An 11,142-nucleotide genomic window follows, 5' to 3' on the forward strand; every position below is an offset into this window, starting at 1 on the left:
TACAGAAAGCCAGACGTGTATTCATTGCTGTATCTTATTGATTTTTCTCAAGGCTGTTTTTTGAGAGACAGTGATGGATGTTTTTTCACACTTTTTGCATCTGTTGCTGCATATTCGCATCCTTCTTATGCATTTGTGGTTTTGTGTGCTTTTGTGTTTGTGTGTGCACACTCGTGTGGGACCCACCTGTGATATATGATCGACCCCCAGACCATGCTCAGAGTTCATACAGAGTCAGCGCTGATGGCTCGTTCCTTGTGTCGCTGGCGAGTGGGATGGAGCTCTCACTCAGCACGGAGCCCCTCCTCCCCGGAGGCATTGGGGGAGGAGTCAGTCCCACGGCCAGCCGCTGTAATATCAGCCTGCCAGGAGACCACGCCCCCAGCCTGATAGAGTGGAGGCAGCGGAAGGAGCAGAGCAAGACTAACTACAGCACTTATGAACGCAGGCTCAGGGTAAAATACTGAAACACCAAGATATTCTTCAGCTAAAACAGATAATATAGAAAATTCTCTCCTCAAAATTGAGTACTACAAAAAGACAGTGTATGTAGTAGCAACTGAACACAGAGTGGAACCGGTAAAAATCCCAACACCGGCTAAAAATATCATGGAAACCTGTGTGAACATGTGAAATTACACCACTGCAACCACATTTTATAAGTATGTTGACTTAATCCAAAATCGCACAATCTAACCTTTAAACTCATTAAAAGTGACTAATAAACATCACTTCTAAGTGCAACGCAGCCACATCTATTCAGTGGATCTTACATTTGTTTTTGAGCCAAACTGTGAGAACAGTTTGAACAGTGCTACAACCGGTAATTACAAAACATGTTAGATGTTTTCTGACTGCAACACCTCTCCTCTTTTTCCTACGCACAGAAAGTATACCACAGAAACAGAATATTTCGTAAGAATAGGGCATTTTATCTGATGTTCACTAATTAATTAGCAATCCCCAGGACTCGGTTCCTCACTTGTTCACAAGGCAATTTATTGTTATTATGCAGACCCAGTTTGCTCTAAATGTCACATTTAATTTATCGAAACTAATGAAATTTCTGCCCGCCTCAGACATGCCACTTCATTTATTTTTGAATGTCTTTGCCCTTATTTAGAATTTATGGTGATTATAAAGCCGTTTTAGTTTGTTCCCCTCCCCCTACCTTACATTTTACTGTTTTTCTTTCCAGGCACATAACAGGAACCTGCTGTCCATAGACTTCGATCAGAGCACCAGAGTAGGGAAGATCTACGATGACCACAGGAAGTTCACCCTTCATATCCAGTATGACCTGCTGGGCCGTCCCGTGGTATGGTCTCCCAGTAGCAAATACACTGAAGTAAATATCAGCTATTCTGGTGGAGGACTGTTGTCAGCCATTCACCGTGGAGAGTGGTCTGAACGGCTCGAGTACGAGAGTGACAGGGTGGTGTCCAGAGCCTGGGTCAATGGCAAGATCTGGAGCTACACATACGCAGACAGAGTAAGAGCTGTACTGTTAGAAAACATGTTCAGGTGGGATGTGATAGACAGGCTCTAACTATATCATACTGAGATGTGTTTAATGGCTTCACTTCTGTTTTTTTGTCTTTGCTGTTAGTAGAAATCTAACACATCTGCTCCTTTGTTTGCTGCTTCACGGGTTATTGCAGTTATATGAAACCAAAACTTACACTTAAAAGTATGAACAGTACTTCTGTTGTGGGAAATGTAAGTAACAAAAAGCACATTTCAATAATTTACAGTACTACACTACCAACCATATTTTTATTATGTTTTTCTTCCCTTTGAGGCAATCCATTTGATTCCATTCATTTTGCCAAACTATAAAAACCGGTTTGCTACTGAAGGTCATGTCTGCAGTTCAAATTTTTCTCAAAGTTCAGTTATTGTACGGAGTTTCTCAATCAATCTGCACTTATAGCTGCATGACCACACGATAGTAATGCAGCTTTGACAGCAGTAAAAGCACACAAGACATTCATACTGAGGGATTACATAAACTCTGCGCTCTTTCAGAGTGTTGAAAGAAAAGAAACCAGCAGTTTCCATAAAAGTGAGTTGTACAGTAAAAACTCATCATGCTTTTAAAAATGGTTAGAGTGAATGTGCAGTACATGTGATTTTTAGTAAATGGGCTACAACGCGCAAAGACGAGTATGTTCATTTAAGTGTGTGAGAAAGCTGAAACCTAGCAGAAGTTATAATTTACATACCTGAAATTAATTGAAATATTTAATGAAATGATCTTCAGCCTGAAATAGATTTAGTATCACGTTTTAATCTAAGACAGAGTGTAAATGAGATTATATTACAGAACCATCCAGAAATGTATTATACCTGCATGTATTATTAATAAATTAATATTATACCTTACAGTTAAATACAAAAGTATTCTGGCACAATAATGTTTTACTTCATTTCAAACTGTTCGAGTAGCCACAGTACTGCAGAGAAAGATTTTTACAGGTTCTTCTGACAAAGATAAAAATGTAAAATCCAAGGTTGCTTCTTCTCACCTATTTTGGTGATAAAAAGTTTTCACCAAATGACATTGAAATACAAAAATACACCAGACCGGAAAAGTCGAAGCTCATTAAACCACAGAGCTACAGTATTATAACTCTGCCATGTATCTGTCTGTGTTCTTTCAGTCCATTATGCTGCTCCTGCATAGCCAGCGGCGCTACGTCTTTGAATACGACCAAACCGACCGCCTGGTTGCTGTGACAATGCCAAGCATGGTGAAACACACCCTGCAGTCACTCCTGTCCATTGGTTACTACAGGAACATTTATACGCCTCCTGACAGCCAAGCCTCCTTCATGCAGGACTATACCCTCGATGGGAGGCTGAGGAGGACTCAGTACTTGGGAACAGGGCGTAGTGTCATCTATAGGTATGACACAGATCACAGAAATATTACTGTCTGTTGGTTTTATCAGATAATTTAGGGAGTCAGTGCAGTGTGGAAGAGGTGACATTGCTGACACCGCTGGTTTGATTCTGATGACGTTTGGAGGCATTACACATCTTGGAAAATTAGTCAGGCATATAAAAACATAACACTGATTGGCTTGATGAAGGTGCTCTGATGAAAGGCTAATCTCAGAAATTTAAAAGCCATATTAGACCAAGTCTAGCTGACACCAAAACATTCCACACACACCCAGCTGTCCTCACAAATTACACTGATTGGACTAATTGGGGGGACTGATTAAAGGTCAGATTTTTTTATCATCATACTATGTCAGACACCACTGATCTGATTTTGATGAAAGCTGGAGGACTGATTCGTACAGTGTTCTGGCATTTAACATTTTTAATACTCATTAGCTCGATGGGGACACTATAATAAACAGCCCCATTTTCAAGATTTGAAAGGCCATAACTGCCAAAGCAGCCGGTCTGATTTTGATGAAATGTTGAAGGATGATGCAACTTGTTCTTTAATGGCCCAAGTTATCTTTGTTTTATTCATGATGTATGGCATGTTTACACATAGTGAAGATCAAATGTATATTTTACTGTACGTTTTACCGTTTTATTAGACACTTCTGACACAGCTAAATAATTTATCATCTATTCTATAAGTTGTTCTCTTTTCCTTTCACTCTGTTTTTAAAGGTATACACCAGCAGCGCGGCTCTCTGAGGTGGTTTATGACTCCACCCTGGTGACCTTCACTTATGACGAGGCCTCTGGCACTGTCAAGACCATTCATCTCACACATAACGGCTTCATAAGCTCCATACGATACAGACAGACAGGTGCATATACACATGCATTTATGCCACATACACTAAAGGGATCAACAGCCATAAAGTAAAAATATTTACAGTGTGCAATGAGTCATCCTTAAATGGATAATTTAAAATGATCTATCTGAGCATAAAATTGTGTTATGGGCACAACTCAAGGCATCTGTACTGTGACAAGACTGCAAAATGATACATTTTGAGCCAGATTTCTTTGAGTCAGTGTTATGCTATTTCATCTGACGCATAGAACGACGCAGCCAAAGTTACAAATCTGAATAAGGCTCAGCATGTTCAACTGGAAAGAGACTGTGGTCTACCACAGCTGTAAAAATACAAGACCACTCCCTGGGCTCTGAGCCACGTTATCTCTTCGCCATCTCAGCCAACTAGGCTGCCTGATCAAAGTAAAAAAGTGAATGTATAAATATAAGCTAATATGTGGTTGGCTAGGTGTGGGTATCCTACATTTGTGTTGCACTGCCTGCATGTGAACACTTCTCTGCGTTCATGTTTACACTCATGCATGTCTGTTTGGGACTGGAAATCAATTATAACCCTGCAGTATTACCCAGTAAGGCCATGGCCATCAATGGGCCCCTTTAGCTGCTATGTTAGGATAGCACCTTTGTTATTACAGTTCACCAATTCCCTCAAGTTAAAGAGTCTTTCCAGGGTGGTTGTGAGCCCTCTCATTGCTGCTGCTGGTTTACTTCACATAGCTTTGTGATTGGCTCGCCATGATCAGGTGTCACTAATCTATGGGACACAGCTGTGTTTGTGTGTGTGTGTGTGTGTGTGTGTGTGTGTGTGGGGGGGGGGGGGGTTATCACTTTGCCCTCACTGTGAATAGACTCACCTTCCTTTAACTGATCTCTTTTCAGCAGAACAAACGGAGCCTTGGAGAGAGGAGAGATAGTGGTAATTGTCCCTTGAGAGGAGACAAGGAAAAGTAAGGGACCAAAAAAGGGGGAGACAGGGATATAGAGAGGTAAGCGAGGCAGAAAAGGAACAGAAAAAGAGAGGGAAAGATGACAGCTTGGGGAAGTGACAGCTAGAGAAGCGAGACGAACAGACTGAGTTCCCAAGGGCTGTAGGAAAGCCTCCACCCCTCTCTCACTGCTTTTGCAATTTTCCCATTAGCGTAGGTTTAGAATCAGCGTTCCACAGAAAATAAAAATAGAAGATGTAATGCTGATCCAGCTCTCTACAGTCTCCAAAGCTAGACACTTTTCATTTTAACCGCACTCAGAGTCATCTCAAATAGCACCATAATGGTGTTTCATTAGCAGGCCTTTTTCCAAATGGCGGATAAGCTGTAGTAGCTAGCAGCAGAGGTGATGAATGGTGTTGTTAACGTTGATGTTCTGACATTAAGAAGCACATTGGCCCATCATGACTATTGTCTTTAGATTTCATTATCTCTCCATATTAAAGGTCACCACTGGAAATGCCATAGAGGTTTGGGGATAGTTAAGATTGAATGGATTGCACTGCGTGTGTCTGTGTTAATGATGTTGAATTAGTCCTTGATTTGAATTAATTAGGAAGGCTTGAATGGGTAGCGTGATAGCCAACTGTGAGTGCAGTTTGTGCATGTGTATTATGTGTATAATCCACACATATGCACATGTGTGTAATCCAAACTTCAATATCACTGAATTTCTCACATTATGATTTCTCCACATAGGTCCCCTGACAAGCCGGCAGATCTTTCGCTTCAGTGAGGAAGGTTTGGTCAACGCCAGGTTTGACTACAGCTACAACAACTTCAGAGTGACAAGCATGCAGGCAGTCATCAATGAAACCCCCCTGCCGATAGATCTGTACCGTTATGTCGATGTATCAGGACGGGTCGAGCAATTTGGAAAGTTTAGCGTCATTTTCTATGACCTCAACCAGGTAGGTTGAGTGTTCACACTTAAAATATCGAGCTGTATGAGTAATGCCTCTAGCAGTTTAGCCTTTAATCGTTGTTGCTTTGATGTTGTTATCACTGCTCTCATCAATCTTGTTTCCAGGCACAAAAGGGAGTCATTCTTCTGCAGTCTAATAAACCCACTGTGTACTCCTAGTTGAGTACTAATCAGCTGACAGACAAAGTTAGCAACTAGAAGCATTTTAAGCAGTTAGCAGCTAAAGAGTCAATATTTTCCTCAGAAGTTAGTGGCGACCCCACCAGAGCTAAAATGAAAATGAATTTTGAATTTTAATTTGTTGGGTGGCAAAAAACATGACTCCAAATGAAATGTTCTTCATGTCTGCTGGATGTGTAAATAGGCAACAGTTAGCGAACACATTCACCAAATCAACATTATAAGGTGACAGTGTCGTTTTTGGTGCCCAGTTTGTTTTGCTGCTTGATCCCAGGTGACCAAAAAATCAATTAATACCATTTAAAAACATCCAGATATAATGTTGCATTAAGCACTTCGGCCTGATTTTAGGTGTGTGTGTGTGTGTGTCTTCACGCGCATACATGGCGGACCCATGTTGTCTGTGTTCATCTAGGTGATCACCACCCATCTGATGAAGCACACCAAGGTATTTAACTCCTACGGCCAGGTGGTAGAGGTCCAGTATGAGATCCTGAAATCCATCGCCTACTGGATGACCATCCAGTATGACTCAGCAGGGCGCACTACCACCTGTGACATAAGGGTGGGCGTGGACAACAACGTGACCCGCTACACTTATGAGTACGACGCAGACAGCCAGCTGCAGAGTGCCTCAGTCAATGAGCGGCCTCAGTGGCGCTATAGCTATGACCTCAACGGGAACATCAACCTGCTCAGCCATGGGACCAGCGCAAGGTAGGTCAGCACCTACTAACTTTACATTTTACAGCAAGTAATTTGTCATTACTATGTCAGAACAAGCATGTGAATATTATGTTATTACATATTGTTATTTTTTAGCAATGCTGGTCACCACCACTTTGGTCCAATAGCTCAACAACTGCTGGATTGATTGAGATTAAACTTTGTACAGACATTCATGGTTCCGTGCCAACAAACCTTACTAAGTTGAGTGATTCCCTGAATTAACATCTAACACCATTGGCAGGTCAAAAATTTCACGGGTTAACATTGGTTTTGAGTGAAGCACTTCACCAACTATCGGATGGATTGCTATTAAATTATTAGATTAGATTAATTTTCCCCTAAACATGAATTAAAATAACTTTGTTGATCCTTTAACTTAACGTAGCGCCATCATCAGTTCAAATTTTAATGTGTTCAACACTTTGGTTAAGATCAAATACCTAGTAGTACCTAGTAATGCCATTCCCATCAGCCTCAGTTGTAGTTGGAGTTAAGTGTTAATAGGCCATGTTACCATGCTAACACACTAAACTAAAATTGTGAATGGATAAACTCTATGCTAAATGTTAACATGTAAGCATTATTATTGGAAGCATGTTAGTCTTGCTGCTGTATTAAGTTAGACATAGATTTATAAGTTTGCAGCAATATTACATATTTGGTCTAATTCCAGGCTGACTCCGCTGCGTTATGACCAGAGAGATCGCATCACACACCTCGGCGAGTTACAGTACAGCGTAGATGACGATGGCTTTCTCCGCCAGCGAGCGAATGACCTCCTCGACTACAACTCCAACAGTCTGCTGACCCGTGTCTTCAACCGAGTGACTGAGCACACCGTGTGGTACCGCTATGACGGGTTGGGTCGGCGAGTGGCCACCAAGAGCAGCCAGGGCGAGCAGCTGCAGTTCTTTTATGCTGACCTGTCACACCCCACCAGGGTCAGCCACTTGTACAACCACAGCAGCAATCTGATCACGTCCCTGTACTATGACCTCCAGGGCCATCTCATTGCTATGGAGCTGAGCAGCGGAGAGGAGTACTACGTCGCCTGCGACAGCGTGGGGAGTCCAAGGGCAGTTTTCTCTAGCAAGGGGCGATTGGTCAAAGAGATCCTCTACACCCCCTATGGAGAGGTGTATCAGGACACCAACCCTGACTTCCAGCTCGTCGTTGGTTTCCACGGAGGCTTGTATGATCCTCTCACACGGCTAGTTCATTTGGGTAGGCGGGATTATGACACACTAGCAGGCCGATGGACTTCACCAAATCATGAACTGTGGGGGGAGCTGAGCAAGGAACCGAAGCCGTTTAACTTGTACGCTTTCAAGAATAACTGCCCAGTTGGGACAGTGGAGGAGGTGACACAGTTTACTACAGGTGAGCTTCACATATGTACACACATACACAAACACACTCACACATTCATTCACTGCCCAACTCAACACTGTATCACTGAGTGACACGCAAAAAGGCTGCCAAACTACAGCTCTCACACAGATACAGGCAGATATTTTACTCAGAAGCACCTGCTCCCACATAAACACACCTACACGGAAAACATCTGCCATAAAGAGTGTTTGAACAGGGCACACAGCTAACCTCAGGTGAACGGTGTTGCCGGGAGAAAAAAATGTGACAGACAGAAAGTACTGGCAACAGAAAGGACAGTCATGCCTGTGATCATCTTGTTTTTTAACACAGGCTGTTACGTTTTGTTCCTTCTGTCTGTCAAGAACATACTGTTTCCCCGAGAGACAAAATAGAAATTCAAGCATGGGAAAGAGATGGAATAGGAGAGTAGGAAGCTGAATATAGGATGTCGCCAGGGGCGTATGTCCTTCTGGTTAATGGAACATTCATTTGGCCAGTCACGTTTTCCTGCAGCAGTATTGTTTCTTACAGAAGGAATCTGTTTGTGAAGGAAACACCAGCCGACCCATCTCTGCGATGTATCATGCTCAAATATTGTGTGTTTTCGTGTACAAGGTGTTATTTCCTTGGCCTTATGACTTTTTGTTTGCTTCACAGTATACACATTATATCATAACATTCTTCCTGTGTACATTTTTCTCTCTGTCTGTACGCGCGTGTGTGTGTGTGTGTGTGTGTGTGTGTGTGTGTGTGTGTGTGTGTGTGTGTGTGTGTGTGTGTGTGTGTGTGTGTGTGTGTGTGTGTGTGTGCGTGTGTGTATGTGTATGTGTATGTGTCTGTGTGTGTGTGTGTGTGTGTCTGTGTCTGTGTCCAGACATCGGTAGCTGGCTGCAGCTATTTGGTTTCCAGCTTCATAATGTTGTCCCAGGCTTCCCAAAGCCTGAGGTGGGCAGAATGGAACAAACATATGAACTGATGAAGACCCAGACCAAGACCCAGGACTGGGACTCCAGCAAGGTGAGGTTTTCACCACTAAAAACCCAAGTCAGTTGCAATAACAAGACTCTTTCCAAGTTGTTTAGTTATCCCTTGGTATATACCACATTAATGTTAAAACATTTTTTAGTATTTTTATCATTCTATTTTCTCTTTCAGGAAAATATTTAAATAGTTTTGATGACTAATTTTTAACTTGGGAATGTATACATACTGTCAATTTGTCCAGTGAAAACTATATATACCACACTTGACTGTTGATCTTATTGGCCGTAGTAACCATCAACGCCGTATCTTAGCAGGAGGTGTGCTTTTTGTATGTCATGAGTCATTCGTATCGTTTGGCTAGCTGGCTAAATGTGGTAATAGTGGTTGAGCTTGCTCAAGAGAGGCTAGGGGCCGATGACTGGCGAGGGGTGATGACAACTCTACTGTCATGATAAGCAACATGAAATAAAATGTGACAGTTTATGTATAAATTTATTCATTTAATCATGAAACATTCATGTGGGTGGAGGCCAGCATTCCTCCACAGAAGCTTGAAGATGTTCTAACTGCCATTTCTGATGTTTTTGTGACTTAATTGGTTCGTCCTATTGGGCAATATGGCTAAGAATCAACACCACTTTAAGAATAAGAATGTTTTCCGATATAAATATAATATAAATGATTGGTTGATTGAAAAATAAGTGAACTAAATGAACAATTCTGATGAACAATTGCTGGTTCCAGCTTCTGAGAATTTACTGCTTTTATCCCTTTTATATCATATTAAATTGAATATCTTAAATAAATAATTATTTTTAATTTAAAACTTTAAAAAAGATAACTGTCAGATGAATCAGTAATGAACGTGGTTGTTAGTGGCAACCTTATCTAAAATATATCACAATATGGCAAATTTATGTAAACTCATGTCACTCATTCAAGTCTAAATAAATGTCTGCTGTAAAAACCTAAATCTGTCATAGATGAAGCTTTTACTTTTCTAAGTCCATTCAAACCTCTGTAATACTTGTTGTTAACCCCTTTAATGTGTTTATTTATTTATTTTGTCAGGTGGTCTTGGGGATCCAGTGTGAGCTGCGGAGACAGCTGAGGAGTTTCATTTCTCTGGACAGGTTGCCCCTGGTTTCAGAGCCTGTAGGTTCCACTTGCCACAGACCGACGCGCCCTCCTCCCTTCGGTTCCAGACCCTCTCTCCTAGGCCCCAGCATTCGATTTGCCGTCTCGCACAGCCGAGTCAGCGCTGAAGTCATCGGCGTAGCCAGCGAGGACAGCCGCCGCGTGGCAGCTATTTTGAACGGTGCCATCCACCTGAGCGGGCTGAGCTTCACTGTGCACGGCTGCGACACCCACCACTTCCTCCAGTCCCGGCCAATCGAAGAAGACCTCGCCCTGGGGTTGGGAGTCGGCCGCATCCTAGAGAGCGGTGTGAACGTGAGCGTGTCTCAGATGAGCGCCACAGTGAACGGCAGGACTCGACGATTCGCCGATATCACTCTCCAGCAGGGATCCCTGTGCCTGTGCGTGCGCTATGGCGGAAACGAGGAGGAGGAGAGGGCACGGGTGAGGGAGGAGGCAAGGAAGAGAGCAGTGGAGGGGGCATGGGAGAAAGAGAAGAAGAGGGTGGATTTAGGGGACGCAGGGAGCAGGGCATGGAGCGAGGCCGAGAAGCAGCAGCTGCTGTCCGGAGGACGTGTTCAGGGTTACGACGGCTACTACTCCCTCCCTATAGAGCAGCAGCCGGAGCTTTCCGACTGCCCCACCAACATCCACTTTATGACACTGAGCGAGGTGGGGGGCAGGTAACAGAGACACAAAAGCAGCCCCCCACCCCACCAAAGACTGCCTGTTTCTACTCTACTCTGATTTGTTCTACTGTTTCTATACTGTATCAAAGAAAAGAAGACGACGACAACGAAGAGCAAGAAGAGAGATTGGGGGAAAAATGATTTCCAAATGCCTTTAATTGTGACAAAATGATGGTATTTTATTATTATCGTCCAGTTTCTCCAATTTTTAACAGTGGCACAAGCAGTGTGGTTTGGCTGTGGCTTTGCTTTTTGTATCCCAACTGGCCTGGGACTGACCGACTGACTGACTGACAGACTGACTTACAGACTGACTTACTGACTGTCTGTCATTTGCTGTTTCAACACTGTTCATCCTTTTGAACT

The 11,142-nt window shown here is 42.8% G+C and overlaps 1 protein-coding gene across 1 annotated transcript in view; it reads left to right on the plus strand.

The window, feature by feature from the left end:
* The window catches only part of tenm1 (teneurin transmembrane protein 1), a 153,313-nt gene extending 142,411 nt beyond the window's left edge, over window positions 1–10,902 (plus strand). The window contains exons 29-37 of the mRNA XM_040119754.1: window positions 211–455; window positions 1,199–1,492; window positions 2,664–2,908; window positions 3,637–3,779; window positions 5,458–5,669; window positions 6,279–6,580; window positions 7,266–7,972; window positions 8,841–8,983; window positions 10,022–10,902. Of these exons, the coding sequence (XP_039975688.1) occupies window positions 211–455; window positions 1,199–1,492; window positions 2,664–2,908; window positions 3,637–3,779; window positions 5,458–5,669; window positions 6,279–6,580; window positions 7,266–7,972; window positions 8,841–8,983; window positions 10,022–10,774 (3,044 nt within the window). The 3' untranslated portion in view covers window positions 10,775–10,902. The remainder of the gene's footprint in view (window positions 1–210; window positions 456–1,198; window positions 1,493–2,663; window positions 2,909–3,636; window positions 3,780–5,457; window positions 5,670–6,278; window positions 6,581–7,265; window positions 7,973–8,840; window positions 8,984–10,021) is intronic.
* The last annotated feature ends 240 nt before the right edge of the window (window positions 10,903–11,142 follow it).

This window comes from Xiphias gladius, chromosome 23 (assembly GCF_016859285.1).
Source record: "Xiphias gladius isolate SHS-SW01 ecotype Sanya breed wild chromosome 23, ASM1685928v1, whole genome shotgun sequence".
Classification (NCBI taxonomy): Eukaryota; Metazoa; Chordata; class Actinopteri; order Istiophoriformes; family Xiphiidae; genus Xiphias; species Xiphias gladius.